The sequence below is a fragment of the Oryctolagus cuniculus genome, chromosome 1 (genome assembly GCF_964237555.1).
Source record: "Oryctolagus cuniculus chromosome 1, mOryCun1.1, whole genome shotgun sequence".
Classification (NCBI taxonomy): domain Eukaryota; kingdom Metazoa; phylum Chordata; class Mammalia; order Lagomorpha; family Leporidae; genus Oryctolagus; species Oryctolagus cuniculus.
Window position 1 is genome coordinate 49,461,913 of NC_091432.1, and position 16,916 is coordinate 49,478,828.

At 52.5% G+C, this 16,916-nt stretch overlaps 1 protein-coding gene across 17 annotated transcripts in view; it reads left to right on the forward strand.

The window, feature by feature from the left end:
- The window catches only part of PLEKHA7 (pleckstrin homology domain containing A7), a 221,816-nt gene that overhangs the window by 178,887 nt on the left and 26,013 nt on the right, over positions 1–16,916 (forward strand). For all 17 annotated transcript variants that reach the window (XM_070072882.1, XM_051833953.2, XM_051833954.2 and 14 more), the window contains 3 exons: positions 8,019–8,541; positions 9,407–9,493; positions 12,081–12,134. In XM_070072882.1, the coding sequence (XP_069928983.1) occupies positions 8,019–8,541; positions 9,407–9,493; positions 12,081–12,134 (664 nt within the window). The remainder of the gene's footprint in view (positions 1–8,018; positions 8,542–9,406; positions 9,494–12,080; positions 12,135–16,916) is intronic.

A 16,916-nucleotide genomic window follows, 5' to 3' on the forward strand; every position in this document is an offset into this window, starting at 1 on the left:
GGATTTGAATCCTCCTTGGAAAAGCAGTAGGAGGAGCCGCTGGGAAGTGATGTGATCTGATGAACATTTCATAAATAGATTGGGAGCCTAAGGAAGAGGCCGCTGTCACAGTCCAGGAGGGTGACAGCAGAAATAGAAATGAACAGGTTTGAGGTCCATTTTGGAGGTTGAGGTGATGAAGTTTGTTGGTGGATTAGATGTGCAGGATGAGGGAAGAGAGGGACAGGGAAGAGTCTCAGAATTTTGTTGAGGTGGGGAAGGAACAGGATTGGAGGAAATTGGGTTTTCCATTTTGTACATTTGAGTGGGGAGGGGTCTCAGGTGGTATTGGAGCTAGCATTTAGGTTTGGCTTGGCTAGTAGGGAGGTATGGTGCCATGCACCTGCTGTAAGCCATGGGGGGAAGTGAGCTGGATGAGGAGCATGGTACCTGTGGCATGTCCAGGTGAAGGTCACCTGTAGGCTACAGGGTACAAGCTGAAGGAGAATTTGGGAGTCAGTGCTCTAGTGGTGGTCACAATGGATGCCCTGGCAGTAGTTGAGAACAATAATTTTATAAATCACTTATTAATTACTTATTAATCACTTATTACTAATTTTATGAATCAATTAATTAAGACAGCAAGCTCTTGTCCACAACAGTTGGGGGTAGAGGTGAAGCTGGGAGCTCAATCCAGGTCTCCCACATGAGTGGCAGGAACCCGATTACTTGAGCCATCACCACTGCCTCCTAGGGGCTACAGTAGCAGGAAGCCAGAGTCAGGAGCCACAGCTGGTATTAAATCCTGGCACTCCCAAGTGAGATGCATGCATCTTAATCACTAAACTGAACACCTCTCCAGAGCTGTGATTTAAAAAAAAAAAAAAAAAAGATTATTTATATACTTGAAAGGTAGAGTGAGAGAGAGAGATCTCTTCCGTGCACTCTCCAAATACTCACAACAGCCAAGGCTGGGCCTGGCTGAGGTCAGGAGCCAGGAACTCCATCCTGGTCTCCCACATGTGGACAGGAACTCAAGTACTTGGGACATCATCTGTGCCTCCCAGGACATTAGTAGGAAACTGGATCAGAAAGGCAGAGTAGCTGGGACTCATACCAGACACTTGGATGTGGAATGCAGGTGTTCGAAGCCACTTAACCTGCTGTGCCACAACACCCACCCGTGGAGCTGTGATTCTTAATCAGGACTGCACAATTTGGTCATTTGCAGTCCTACCCTAGAGGTTTTGATTTTTTCGGTCTGGGGGTGAGGTCAAGGTGTTTATCTGTGTGTTTGACAAGCTCCCTCAGAAATTCCAGGGTATAACCACAGTGAGAAACTGGCTTGGCTGCACACTGGAATCACCTGCTGAGGCTTAACATTGACCGAGGTCTAAGTCCCATGCCCAGAAATCCAGTTCACTGGGCTGGGCTGCAGTCCAGATATTAGTGTTTCTAAGAAGTGCATCCTCCATCACCCCTCCTCCCTTGATGATCCTCATGTGTGGCCAGGGTTGGGAATCTCCATCCAGCTCAGGGTGAAAAGCAGCCGAAGACCAAGACCTGGGAAACCCCAGGCCAAGGATCAGGCAGAAGCAAAATCTCCATGCTGGAGGCTGAGCAGGAGATGAAGGAGGGAGAGGTGCGGTTAGGAGGACTTCAGTCAGCAGTGCAAGGGTCTGCAAGCAAAGACTTCTCCCTCGGTGGGGCACCTGCCAAGGTGGACACCTCCAAAGGAAAATTCAGAACCTTGGAGTCCCTGCTGGCCTTTCGCTCAGTGGCAGAAGTCTTTTCTTGCTTTGAGCTTCTTGCTGTGCTGACTCGGACAAACCTGAATACAGCCAGAATGTTGAAATCAGGTAGGAGGCAGAGAAACCAGAGGGGAAGAAACTGGAAAGATGGCATAGCTGATAATACTTTGTGTGGTAGAAGTACAGAAAGGATTGCAAAAACTGGGCAGCTGATATGTGATTATACGTCGTTGCTTCTCTACACAACCATTTCTGGCAGCCTGCAAACCTGTGTTGTTCACAGTGGCTTGCATTTGGGAGTGGGGGGTCAGTGCATTAAGGAGCTAAAGGGGGAGACGTCAACAAGGAGATAGGAGGGGATGGGGATGCGGCGGGTGTTGGACTTTCCCGGGGGTGTGGGTGGGCGTTCTGCTGACATCAAGTCTGTAGGCATATACAGTTCATTGGCTGGGAGGTCATTGAATACATAGCTAGGGGAATTCCAGACGAGGAGTGGAAGCAGATCTCAGTGGGCTAAAAAGTGAATACAAATGAAGAATTGAAGGCAGAACATAGAGAAGAAAGTGCTGTCAGTCTCTGAGCAGAGTGTTTGCCATGTCTCTGATCTTTCATCTTAAAAGATCTGCATCTTTCATTCCCGCATTTTTTCCCTAAATATATATACTTTTAATTTCTTACAATAAGAAATAAAATAGATCGACGGCTTAATAAAGGGACATTCCCCTCCCCCCCATTTTCAATCTCAAAATATAGAAAAATGGATAGCTGTGCTTTGTGTATAAATAAGACTATGCTAATCTCATTGAACTGAACATATTAAGAACACATTGCAAGGGTGGTCATTTGGACATAATCCTCTATTGGCTTTAGACAGCACAGGGAATTCTTTAAGTTCTTTTTAAATGTTTTTCATTTTTTCATTTTATTTGAAAGCCAGCCAGTCAGAGAGATCTTCCATCTACTGGTTTATTGCTCAAATGCCCACAATACCCAGGGCTGGGCCAGGCTGAAACCAGGAGCTCAGAACTCCATCCGGGTCTCCCACGTGAATACCCGAGTACCTGAGCTGTCACCTGCTGCCTCCCAGGTTGGGCATTAGTGGGAAGCTGGATTGAAAGGGGAGAGGGGACTCTATCCCAGGCACTATGAAAAGGGATGTGGGCTTCCTAAGCAGTGATTAGTCCCTGTACTATGTGCCCACCTGGGGAATAAATCTTTAAATATTCAGAGATCTGTATTACATTTCACATCCTTAACCCCTTGTATAGTTTGTGGGGGGCCGGCGCCATGGCTCACTTGGTTAATCCTCCGCCTGTGGCGCTGGCATCCCATATGGGCACCGGGTTCTAGTCCCAGTTGCTCCTCTTCCAGTCCAGCTATCTGCTGTGGCCCAGGAGGGCAGTGGAGGATGGCCCAAGTGTTTGGGCCCCTGCACCTGCATGGGAGACCACGAAGAAGCACCTGGCTCTTGGCTTCGGATCGGCGTAGCTCTGGCTGTAGTGACCATTTGGGGGGTGAACCAATGGAAGGAACTACAGTGGTGTGAAAAAAAATTTTTTTAAATAAAAAATGAAAGAATATGGTTTGTGGGAGACAAATTGATATACACTTAGACTTTTACCATATTCTAAGAACTTGTTCATAAATTTGAGCCTACCATTTCTTTCCTCCAGTGTTTAAAAAAGGCACATGATAGTACTTCAAAAAGTTCGTGGAGGAAAATGGAGTTAAAAGATAAGTTTATTGTGGTACAAAAATCTTAGAAATCCACACGTAGTTTTTTCCATGAACTTTTGAAGACCTTTCCTCCTGGGCAAATGAAAAGGCACTGGAGGGGGGGGGGGGTGGCCGGACTAGGGTAGGGTTAGAGGATCCAAAGACTGTGATAAAGAACAGAGTGACAAGTGACAGTCCTGTGTGGTGAGGAGCTTCTGCGCGTAAGTAACTGATTCTAAAAAATGATGTCACATTTAACAAGACCTTGTTTGAGGTGGCTGTATCAGAATGTCCTGTTTAGTACCTCTCAGGACAGGGTAGCCCAGGGCCACCAAGCAGGGAGTGAAGGTCAGAGACTTGGAACCCCCTTTTTGGATAAAACTGAGGTGGGCGCAGCAAATGGGTTTACAGTTGGGCAAAGCTGCTAGGAGAAAGCTGTAGCCATTGCGGGGAGAGAGAGGGAGGAGGAGAGAGGTCTTCTGTCCTCTGGTTCACTCCCCAAGTGGCTGTGACGGCTGGGGCTAGGTCAGACGGAAGCCAGGAGCTTCTTTCAGATCTCCCATGTAGGTGCAGGGGCCAAAGCACTTGGGTCATCTTCTGTTGCTTTCCCAGGCACATTAGCAGGGAGCTTAATCAGAAATGGAGCAGCCAAGACTCCAACCAGTGCCCCTATGGAATGCCAGCATTGCAGGCTGTGGTTTAACTTGCTACGCCAGAGTGCCAGCCTAGTGTCACTTCTAAATGGCAGGCAGTGCATAGGTGGAGGGCCCAGGTTAGAGATGAGCTAAGGCCTTTGGGGCACTGTCCAATGGGGTCACTGTGACCATCCAGACACCGAGTGGGCTGCAGACTAGACGTAAGGGGCGTAGGTGTAGAAGCACAGCTCAGATGTACTTTGCATAGCTTGCATTATGCTGCTGCAGAATGAACAATGGCTGGAAAAATCCTGACCTTCTCCCGGGAAGTGCTGGCCCTGCCACCTCCTCTGAGGGCTCAGGCACTGCCCCTGCTTCAGACACATTTCCAGTGAGCCTGGCGAAACTGATAGCAAACCCTGCCCCCTAGTAGCAAGCCGACCCGCTTGACAGGACAGGTCTGGTTGGAAGAGATCTGAAAATGCCCTCCTGTTATTGCAAAGGTATCATTAAAAGAAGGGTGACGAAAGCAACAATATTTGAGTGCCAGGTGTTTGTTTTTGTTTTTGTTTTTGTTTTTGTTTATTTTAAAAGACTGAAAGAGTTACAGAAGTCGGGGGGGGGGGGGAGACAGAGATCCTCCATCTGCAGGTTCACTCCCCAAATGGCTGCAGTGGCCAGGGCTGGGCCAGATGGAAGCCAGGATCCAGGAGCTTCTAATGGGTCTTCCATGTGAGTGCAGGAGCCTGAGCACTTGGGCCATCTTCCACTGATTTCTCAGGCATGTTAGTAGGGAGCTGGATTGGAAGTGGAGCAGCCAGGACTTAACTGGAGCCCATATTGGATGCTGGCCAACGCTGCAGACAGCAGCTTAGCCCACTATGTCACAGCACCAACCCCATGACAAGTGTTTCTAATCCTTGCAACAATTTTTAAGTGGTTCTTACTATCCCCATTATATGGTAAGGAAAGTGAGACTTGGAACATAAGTGACCCAAGGTCTGATAGCCAAAAAGTGTTGAATTTTAAAACAGCTAGAGTTGCACTTCTCAGACTTCGGGGCACCTCGGATTCTCACTAAGGGCTTTGTTAAAATGCAGGTGGCCAGGGCTGGCGCTGTGGCATAGTGGGTGAAGCTGCCACCTTCAGCACAGGCATCCCATATGACACTGGCTTGAGTTCTGGCTGTTCCACTTCCGATCTAGCTCCCTGCTAATGTGCTTAGGAAGCAGTGGAAGATGGCCCTGCACCCACTTGGGAGAACTGGAAGAAGCTCCTGAATCCTGGCTTCAGCCTGGCCCATTCGTGGCCATTGCGGCCATTTGGGGAGTGAGCCAGCAAATTTAAGATTCATTCCCCTTCCCCCTCCCCTTCTTCCCCCCTCTAACTCTGCCTTTCAAATAAATAAATAAAAATTAAAAAAATTTTTTTTAAATGTCAGCAGCCTGGGGCCCACCCACAGGGTTTCTGACTCTGCAGGTCTGCGGTGGGACTGACAACCTGCATCTCAAAAATATTTTATTTCTAATTGATAAATAATTATGCATAATTATTTCTAGAGTAATTGTAATGTTTTGATATTTTCATATATGCATGTATTGTGGAGTGATTAAATTAAGCTGATTAACAAATCCCTCACCTACTTTAAAAATGCTTAAAATTATTTTCAGTTTATTTTAAAGGCACACACACACACACACACACACACACACAAACACAGAGAAATCAGTCTGCCATCCTCTGGTTCACTCACTCCCCAAAAGCCCACAGCAGCTGGACTGAAGCCGAGAGCCCAGACACAATCCGGGTCTCCCACATGGGTGGCAAGGACCTCAGTCCTTTAGCCATTACCTGCTGCTTCCCGGTGTGCACATTAGCAGGAAGCTGGACTGGAAGCAAAGGAACTGGACTGGGACCAGGTACTCCAGTGTACCATGTGGGCATCTCAAGTAACATCTTAACCACTGTGCCAAGCCCTCACCCCTTATTTTTATAGTAAGAACATTTAAAGTCAATTACTAGCAATTTTGAAACATACTACGCATTATTATTAACTGCAGTCACCACGCTGTGGCAGAGACTCCAAAGTATATTCCTGTGGTCTAACTGCAACTTTGTGCCTTTGACCACTGATCTTCCCTTCCCCTGACCCTGCCACGCCTCCAGCTCTGGTAACTGCCATTCAGAGTTCTGCTTATATAGATTTGACTTCTTTGGATTGCATGTATAAGTGAGATCATAGAGTATCTGCCTTTCTGTGCCTGGGTGATTTCAGTAGCTTGCATTTTAAACAAGTTCCCAGGTGCTGCTGCTGCTGGTCCACTGACCACACCTTGAATAGTACTGACTTAGGACAGCGTCTGGCACATGCTAAGCACTGCATAATTTGTTGGGGGAAATTGATAAGTAAAGTCAGGATTTGAACTCATATCTGTCTTACTCTAAAACCTGTTCTCTTTATGCATTATGCACTCTGTCAAGTTAGACCAGTGTAGTTTATTAAAACTCCGTGCTTCATCCCTTGCACAGTTTTTCTTTGATCTCAGAAAGTCAGGTGGCTAGCCGGTGGTCGTTTCTTTAAAGTCAGATCCAGTTTATGCGTGCTGGAGTGCTTATTGAAGACTAGCTGTGTGTCTGGTCCTTCTTAACCTGGACAGTGCCACAGAGTGTGAGACAGTTCCTGTGCTCCAGGAATTTTCAGCATGGTCGAAGAAGAGATATCTCACAGGTGCGAAAAGGTCACCTCCGTAGAGGACCTTGGGAAAGTTACAGACAGTACACGAACCATAGTGAAGCCTAACAGGAGCTCCGGGGACTGTGGGATTGCGCAAGGCCCCCGTGGTCGTTGTCCTGGAGAATGAGTGAGATTTGGGTGAATGGGATGAGGGCAGCCCATACAGGTCGGAGGAGGAAAGAGCAAAGTTATGAGGCTAAGATGGGAGCGGGAGGCGCACCTGTTGGTGAAGGACCTTCCGTGGATCAGACATGGAGGCTGCATTCCCTTGCTGGTCTCACTTATTTCTCAGAACAGCCGTGGGAGGCAGGAAATCTGTACTCACATTACAGGTGAGGAAGCCTAGGCTCAGCAGTCAGATAAGCACCTGGGGCCACACACCCAGTGAGTGGCAGGGTGGATTCACACTTGGGTCAGATGACCTACCTCTGCTTTCCCACCATGAGAAGTTGCCTGGGTGTGGAGGAGGCTGGGCCAGGACTGGGGTGAGGCTCACCCTCAGGCTCCGGCAAATGGAAGGATGCACCCGAGGTGGGGACACCCTTAGATCTGAGCCCTGGGTGCCTGGCTTGCCCCAGCCTCGTCCTGGCCATGGAGGGAGTAGCAGTAAGAAAACAGCAGGGTGGCAACCATGAGTTGAGGACGAGAGCTGGACAGGACTGGATTTTATTGCATAAGCGGCTGGAAGGCAAGAAGGTCTGGAGCAAGAGAGTGGTAGGATCAGAGCAGTGGTCGGTGGACAGGGTGAAAATGAGTTTGCAGGGACTCAGAGCTGTCTGGGCAGGCAGTCGGTCAGTCTCTGGACCGGAGTAGTAGACGAAGGAGAGGTCTGTAAGAACCTCTGGTGCTTGGTGCTCGCATTCCAGGCAAGGGGCCATGGGGGTAATGCTTTCCCAGCAATGTGCTCATCCCTTGGAGGAGCTCACGACTGGTGGGAGCAGGGTGGGGTAATCACAGGGCCTGGAAGGTGATGGGTAGGGGGCAGCCAGGTCGTCCCAGCACAGGGACTGCCAGAGAAAAGGGGTTTTGGGGTCTTCTGCAGAAAGGGGAAGCGGCTGTGGCCCTAGGCACTGCCTGGATCATTCTGGGCTTTGATGGGACTCCCCACCATGGCCAGCTTTGTGCATTGATCACGCTGAGTCCACCAAGGCCTGGCTGATCCCTGGCTTGGTGGCCTGACTCGTCCATCCCCTCTCTCCCCAGCCTGCCTTTGGATCAGACGCTGCCGCGGCAGGGCCCTAGCCAGTCCCTGTCCTTCCCGGAAAGCTACCAGACTCTTCCCAAGAGCACCCGGCACCCCTCGGGGAGCTCCTCGCCACCTCCCCGCAACCTGCCCAGTGACTACAAGTATGCCCAGGACCGAGCCAGCCACCTGAAGATGTCCAGCGAGGAGCGCCGGGCGCACCGGGATGGCACCGTGTGGCAGCTGTACGAGTGGCAGCAGCGCCAGCAGTTCCGGCACGGCAGCCCCACGGCGCCCATCTGTGCTGGCTCCCCGGAGTTCAGTGACCAGGGCCGGAGCAGGAGCATGCTGGAGGTGCCCCGCTCCATCTCCGTCCCTCCTTCGCCCTCGGACATCCCTCCCCCAGGACCCCCAAGGGTCTTTCCGCCCCGGAGGCCACACACACCAGCAGAGAGGGTCACCGTGAAGCCACCGGACCAGAGGAGGAGTGTGGACATCTCTCTTGGTGGTTCTCCCAGGAAGGCACGGGGGCACCCCACCAAGGTGAGGCTCGGGAAGCTCTGCCAGGCTCCTGGGACCCACATCAAGGCACCCAGAGCCTCACCTTTTGAACACAGATTTGTGCAATTTGGAGCAATAATGGCTGCTAACATTTCAGCAGTACTTTTAGGTGCCAGGTGCAGTTCTAATGGTTTGACTTCAGTTCTTTTCCCAACCCTATGATGTAGTTCCATGATTACACCCATTTCACAGATGGGAGCTCTGAGTTGTTGAGAAACAAAGTACCTTGCACAGGGTCACACAATTAGAAGTCTGCACACTTGCAGCTTGGAAGGCAGGAAGAGATTTCAATCATCAACTCAATTTAAGTCTTTTTGAAAATATTTTTCTTGCTTATTGGAAAGGGAGAGTTACATAGAGCAAGGGAGAGACAGAGATCTCTCCTCCACTGGTTCATTCCCCAGATGGCTGCAACAGCCAGTGCTGGACCAGGCTGGAGCCAGGAGTCAATAGCCAGTAGCTTCCTCCAGGTCTCCCACATAGGTGCAGGGGCCCTAGCACTTGAGCCATCTTCTGCCACTTTTCCCAGGAGCATTAACAGGGAGCTGGATTGGAAGTGGAGCAGCCAGGACATGAGCCAGGACCCATATGGGATGTCAGCATCGCAGGCAGCAGCCTCACCCACTGTACCACAATGCCAGCCCCACCCAACCTGAGTCTTAACTTTCTAAGGGGCTTGTGCAGTTTATTGTGGTATAACCCAGGGAGGAAGGGCAGGTCCCTGTTGTACAGATAGGAGCCTGAGGCTGAGAACATGGCATGTGGTGGTGGCTGCCCTGGGAGTGAGTAGGCTGAGCTCTGGCCCCAGCCTGGCGCTCGGTGTGACCTCCTGTCTTGTTGTCTGCAGAACTCCACTCACTTGGACCGGCGCTCCATGCCCTCCATGGGTTACATGACCCACACCGTCAGCGCTCCCAGTTTACACGGGAAATCGGTATGTAAGCGGTTCCTCATCACCTCCTTCAGGTGGCCCACGTGGGACACCCTACAGGATCCTAGCTCATTGGGTTTTCCCTCCCCCTGGGCGGGGCAGATACAGTCCACAGGGCAGCTGTCAACCTCTCTTACAGCACAGGAAGCCGAAGCTCAGAGAAGGGTCACCAGCTGGCACCAGGTCCTTCCATGGGGGCAGGGGGTGGTGCAGCAGAATGCTGGGCTGGTTTTCTCTTTCAAGTAGAATTCTGCCAGCAGTATTTTTGCATTTCTCCCCCTGGTCTGTCTCCTTTCTGCTTCCGTCCTTTCTTGGATGAGTTAACCATCTTCAAAGCTGCAGTCTGGTTGAGGCCGCACTGCTGGCGGCTGCTTCCCTGACACAAACGACCTCGGGCAGCTTCTTTGCTGCCAGCCCCTTTATTTGTCCTCATGACGGAGTGAATGCAGCCGCCGCTGAGCGGTGTGGGGTGAGGCGTGCACCTGTGCCGTTGTGCCCCCGCCGTGACTGGTGTCTTCCCGATGTGTCTACACACCTGCAGCTGGAGGAGCTCTCGCTGCTTCTCACCCGGCTACGGCGGCACCAGGCCAAGTTGGCCAGCGTGCGGAATTTCGCCGTGGGCCAGCTACTGCAGCACCAGCTGACCTTTCCCTCCTGCCAGGTCAGCGCTGGTGGGCTCTCGGGCCCGGGGCAGGGAGTGACATGTTGGCCCGTGTTCCCTCGTCCTGCACTCTGGTCTATAGTCGCTTCCTGGCTCCTGCCCTCATGCCCTGCCTGTTTGCTTCTGGCTGCTACTGCCAGATGCTGTGTGGTGGTGGCTGTGCCACCCCTTGGGTTGCCGGGGAGGGGCTGCATGGGGTGTGGGAGACCTGGCCTGTGGCTTCTCTGTGTGTATGTCATGACTGCCAGGCTGGTTGTGTGGTCACGTCCAAGCGGCTTTGCCAGCTGTCAGGCCTGTGGCCACTGTGGGCTCTCCTGGGATGCTGAGGACACGTGCAGGGCATCCTGGAGGGGGAATGCAGGTGCTGCCTTTTTTTGGAGAGTGCACTGCTGGCTGACAAAGGACTTCTTGTCTCACAGGAACCTGGGAAGGGGTAGGTAGGGTGGGGGCCATTAGCATACACAGGGCACACATCTGGGAAGGGGAGGCTGCTTGCCTGGGTTCCCTCAGCCAAAGGCCCTCAGGCTGGAGGAACCTGTGTCCAGTGTTCTCGGCCATGGCCAGGACATCGGACTTCATGGACAGGCTCCCAGGGGACCAGTGGGGCGGTGCTGTCCAGGACACCTCAGACAGCACAAAGAATCTGAAGCCCTAGTGAGGTTGTTGTCCTCAGGTAGGGGAGGTCCAGCCCCATGAACTGGCCCCTCCGGGTGGCACAGAGATAGGCAGGGACACATGAGGAGGGTGACAGGACTGCCACTTCCTTCCCTGTCCTGTTTTAGTGAGACCTGAGGGACTCGGGACGTGTATTCAGGAAAAGAGGACAGGTGCACAAACCAAAAGCTGTGAACTTGGGTGATTTCTCGAAACATCCCTTGGCTCTGTGCTTCTTACTCCTATGCAAAGTGTGGAGGGACTGGGCTCATTGGGGACATTGGAATGGGTTGGGGGACCATTTAAGGACAGAAGTCAGGCCTTGCAAGCTACCAGTGTCCCTAATGATGGATCTGCAAGCCCTCTGATGCCTAAAAGTGCAGCCTGCACTGCCCCCAGGGCTGGACTGTGGGATTAGTTTGCATCAGAGCTACTAACAAGGACCACCCTTCCCTGCTCTATCTGGCTTGGCTGGGAGACCCCTTTGTCCACTGAGGAAGTGGTGTCTGGGCCTTACACTTGGGCAGCCCCTCCCTGTGTCTCCCAGCATCTGTGACCTACTCCACAGGAGAGCAGGAGTTCTGGAAAATCAAAGGCTTCCATGGTTTTCACTGTTGCCGGTAGTGAGTGACACGGGAAGAACTTGACCGGGCGGCTGCAACAGATAGGTCTGACCCTGGACTTCTCAAGTAGCTCCTGACACAGCCACACTGGCTCCATGCTGACCAAAAAAGCCCAGATTTCCAGGAACCCTCCAGCAGCTGCTGGAACCCAAGGTCACACTATGACCTTTTGGGTCGCCCAGCTGATCTTCCTGGTCCCATCCACCCCAGTCAGGTCTTCTAACTTGATGCACGAGAAGCGATCCCCTCTGATGGTGGAGCAGGAGTGACTGAGGGGACAGTAGCCCAAGCGTGGCATGTGTGCTTCCGGGTAGACCTCATTCTGTCTCAGGAGCCCAGCTTCTGCCTCAGCTGCATAGCTGCATAGCTGCCCCAGCCCTGCAGTGGGGTCCTCCCCACCCACCCCTCGCCCCAGCTGATGAGGGGCCCAGCTGGCTTCCCCACAGTGACCTGCAGGATCGGCTGTGCTACAGAGGGCTCTGAGCTGCACCAAGACGTTTGTGCTTCCTCCATGGCCCCCCGGTGTGTTGGTCTGCTGTGGTCCTTTGTCCCCAAAGCTGTGCAGTATTAGTGACTCATACACGAAGCCCTGAGTTAGGAAACCTTGGATGTTCATGACCACTTTCCCCCTTTTTCCTGCTTCATTTTGAAGGCTGACGATACCTACCTCCAGCTGAAGAAAGACCTGGAGTACCTGGATCTAAAGGTGAGTGGTGTTGGGGGTCCTGCCTTCCTCGGACACTGGCCTGTCTGGGAGTGTCACCAAGGCCAGCCAGGCCTGATTGGAGCTGGCTCCCGGATGAAGCCATTCTGAATCAGAGCAGTTTTGCTTCTTACAACCTCAAACTCTCCTTTCCAGTTCCTTGTGGATTTTGCTGTGAGGTCTCTGGCTTCCAAGAGGAGCGTACATGAACTCGAACTCTTCCTTCCCTGGGTCAGAACCAAAAGATGCTTCTAAAAATGACCGGTTCTGTTTTAGGGGCCTCCCGTGGGGGCGGGGCACGTGTCTGGTTTGCAGGCAGCCATCCGTGTATGTGTTCAGCCACAGTGACTTGGTAGACTCTGATGCTGTTGCTTAGGGAGCAAGGTCCACGTGGAATCACGTGGCTTTGAGGCCCATCGGTGGCCTTCCTACCTCTGTTTAGGTCCCAGGAGAGGAACCCTGGGTACCCCACCAAGGTCATAAGGCCCTAGGATCAAAAACAGCCTTCGAAGCACAAAGAGTGCCCAGAAGCCTCCTGTGGCAGTGAGAGGCGTTCTGTCCCAAGGGGAGCTGCGGCTGTACCCTGCCCACGGCAGTCTGCAAGCACTCATGGTAAAGGACAACCCCTGTGCCTGAGCCATGAGCCGGCCCGAAGGAATGTGACCTCTGACCCACAGTGGGTACGAGAGGGAGGGAGGGGCCCGGGGGCTCCTTGAAGCCCCACGTACGCAAGGATCTCATCCCGCTACCAGGAAGCAGAGCTATGAGCATTAGGACCTAAGGCAGCAGATGGGGGTGGGGGGGGTGGTCTCCCAGGGTAGAGGCAAAATCAGGGCTTTTGGTTTGAATCAACCAGCTCACTTGGGTTATCTGTTGAGCTCTTGGCAGTGTCCCCAGCACTACAGAGACCCAGGAAGATGCAAGAGAAACATTGAGGCTCCCTGGTCTTCAGAAACTCCCCCACAGCCCCGGTTGGGTCAGACAGCAGCCCCGAATGACAGAAGTGTGTCAGTGACTGTGCAAAGACCTGTTTGGCTCAGCTCCCAGAACAGGGATGATTGGAAGCAGTGTGGGTGAGAATACTGGGCTGGCTTCTGGGAGGAGGAGGCATGGGGGTCAAGCCCTGAAGAGCCAGAAAGGTGGGTTTGGTAGAGGTTAAAGGGAGGGAGCAGTGGTGTGGCTAGGGCCTGGGAGGGGAGGTGGAGACAGGTCACGTAGGCCCCTGATTGCATCTTGGACTTTGTGAAAGAAGGCTCGGTAAGCAAAAAATCAGACAGGACATGAGGTAGATAAAGAGAGTTATCTCAAGGCCAGGATGATTTCTAGTTTACACAGCAGTGAAGTCACACAGTGCAAGTGAGTAAGATGGCAAGACCACAGGACTCAAAGTGCTCAGATGTGGCTCTGTGGCCCAGCCCACCATCCTGCATCCTGCTGGGACAGGCAAGTGCTCCTCGTCCCCATGGAGAGAAGAACCCCAGCCCCTGTCGCATGCAGCCCCATGTCCCCATCCTTGGGTCCCCAACAGCCCATCCTGGTGCTGCCTGCCCAGCCCTTTTCACCCCAGTCCTGGGGCCCGGCAGTCAGCAGCTGGCCCATGTGCAGCCGCAGCATACCCGGGCCCCAGCAGCACAGGTGTCCCACAGCGGTACACGGTGCAGTGAGGACTTAACTGTAGCGCCTAAGCCGGAGCAGGAGGAAAGATCTGTCTTCTTCCTGCTTGAATGTGACGACACAACCCCCCTCAGGTTTATTTTAGAAATGTCGAATTTGAGTTCTGAGGGACTAGGGAGAAACAGAGGCTGAGGAGAGCAGAGCAGGACGAGGGGCCCCTGTGTGTGTCCTGACTCCAGCAAAGCTTCAAAACAGTGGGGGTGGAACGTGTGCTGCTCGCTGTGTTCCGCTGCCCTTACGCTGGCCCTGCAAGGGAGGCCGTGCTGTCATCTTTACCCTGACCGAGGCTCGGGGAGCTGAATTACCGTCCAGGGCCACGTAAGCAGGTCCAGGGTGGTATTTGGGTGACTCCAAAGCTCACGTGCTTTATCACCTTAAAGGGTTGCTTCCACGACTGTGGATTCAAACCTGTGCGGTTTGTTACGGAGCCGTGCTTGGGTCATTTGCCCAGAAACGTGCCTGGTGGGGTGGAGGCAGGTGAGCTGCGTTTGACTAGCAAGGTACCCGGTGCGATCAGAACGCCACCTTGTGACTGGGTTTTGTGGAAGTTGTCCTCGTTTGTCACAGCAAGTAGCTGTGTCGTCCGCAAAATTCCCCTGGTGTTGGAGCTGCTGCTTCAGTTGTTAAGCTCCTGCAAAAGAACTGGCCCTCTGAAGGAACCATGCTGGCATGCGGGGCCCCCACGCAGACTGGCACTCCTGCATTGCACATGGGCAAAGATGCTGTGTGTGTGTGTGTGTGTGTGTGTATGTGTGTCCTCGGTCTGACGTGGCTGCCGGTGAGGCCGGCACTCCTGGGCCTCCCTTGGAGAGAGGCAGGAGGCCTGCTCTGCCCTGCTCAGACCCAGCTGAGGTGTAGGCTTCCCACATGGGTGTCCCACTGCAGGCTCCAGACCAGGGAAGGGCTAGAATTGGGGGAGAGGTGTTGAGGGCTTGTAGAACCATCCTTTGGAGTGTTAGGTGGGATGCTTTTGTTTGCAAATATCCACAACCCAAATCAACTTGCCAAGTCGAAGGGGAGCATGCCGGTTCTTGTTGCCAGTAGCTGAGTCCTGGGGGCTCAGGCTACATTGTTACCGTTCTCCTTCCTTGGGTGTGCCAGCCTCCTCTCCTGCAGGACAGAGATGCCTCCTTTCCTTCCCAGCATCCCCGTGCCTGAGAGGAAGAGTTTCCTAAGGAGAAAAGAGATTGTGGGGAATAAGGAAACCCAACGCAGGTAGCACAGCTCCAGTGCAGGGTGGGTGAAGGAGGCAGGGACAATCCAGGAGAGACAGCTGTGTCGAGCTCTGCTGTGTTAGGCCCATGGGGACATTAAGGCAAGTGGATGGCTGCCACCCCAGAGTGCTTTCACTTTAGAGGGAGAAAGACCTTTTGTTTGTTTGTTTGTTTGTTTTTTAAGATTTGTTTGTTTGAAAGAGTTACTGGGGGTGGGGCACGGAGAGGTTGTCTTCCATCCACTGGCTCACTCCCCAGATGGCCGCAACAGCTAGGACTGAGCCAGTCTGAAGCCAGGAGACAAGAACTTCTTCTGGGTCTCTCACATGGATGCAGGAGCCCCAGCACTTGGGCCATCTGCTGCTGCTTTCCAGGTACATTAGCAGGGAGCTGGGTTGGAAGCAGAGTAGCCGGGAATCAAACCGGCGCCCATATGGGATGCAGATGTTGCAGGTGGCAGCTTAACCTGCTATGTCAAAATGCTGGATCTGGAGAAAGGCTTTTCTGACAGGACTCTGGATGTGGTGAACTCCCTGTCTCTGGGTACCACTGAGGCAGATGACATTGAGTGGGGTGAGTGATAGGTCCTTGGGGCACAAGATAAGCCTCTCTGAGGAAGGATCATTTTCCTGTCTGGCTTCTGACCTGCTGACCCTTTCACTTGCCTTGTTGGCTTAGGATCCCCCATGTCCCTGTCCCAAAGGCCAAGGTCTTAAGGATCCAGAGTCCATCTCTCTGGTCCGCTGAGGCTCTGCTGCCAGAGTCAGTGTGGAGCTTGCCTCCCCCTACAGAACTTCTCTGCCAAGGAGCATTCCTGCCATGGTGCCTAGCAGTCACGCCAAGGCACCCACCATTCTCTTCAAAGATGCCCTGACTAATGTGTGTGTTGGGAAATGTTTGCTTCTCTGGCATTTTCTTTGGTGCTGCCGGTGTGAAAAGGGCTCCACATGGACTCACTAGGCTTCTGTTCCTGCCTAGTGGCGTTTGGCCCTTGACATTCATTTGTCTTCTTGAATCCTCCCAGCAGCCCTGAGTAATGGAAATCATTATCCCTGTCTTACAGACCAGGGGCCCAAGTATCAGAGAAGTTAAGGGACTTCTGCAAAGTTGCACAATGAGGATTTGAACCGGCGTCTGCCTTTGCAGCTGCCTTCTTTTTTGCACATGCCAGTGCTTTGCCCACCCTGAAGTTGTGTTCATGATGCTGTGTTTCCAGCACAGAAGTTCTGCACTTTAGAGCCCGCACCCCAGCAGGGTCAGAAGAATGGGGTTAGGGGCTCACTGTTGTTGACAGCTTGAGCTGTGTTTCTATAGCTGTGAAGCACACCTGGGACCATGAAGTGGAGGTTGGCATCTGTGGCCGCTCAGGTGGTGCCTTGGTAGGTGGGTAAAGTAGTGGTCATCCCCAGAGATGCCAGTGCCTGCTGGGGCTCCAGGTCTGTTGGGCTCTGGAATCTTCCTGATGGTTTGAACCTGAGATCAAGACTTCTCTGTTCAGAGTCTATCTCCACCATCAGCTTCTGGAGCTGGGAGTGACTTAGTTTGTGATATGGATGCCCACCTCCTATGGGATCACATGGGAGCTCGAGTTTAAAAAAATGCAAATCTGGAGTGTTCCATTGCATTAGAACCTCTGGTGCCTGGAGTTTAGCATCTTTATCAAGTGCTAGGGTGCTTCTTTGCACACTAAATTGGAGGACTCTTGTTCTGGAGTGGAGATTAACCCTGACCGTGAAGAACTACTTGGGGGGGGGGGTGTTTTAAAATGAGTAAAGATGCTTGAGTTTTACTGCTAAGTGGCTGTGACTTAATATAATATTCAGATATTGCTCTTAGAAAACAACAAACTCCTTAGTTGTCCCCAATCTGCAGCCAGGATTAAAAACATTGTTTTGAG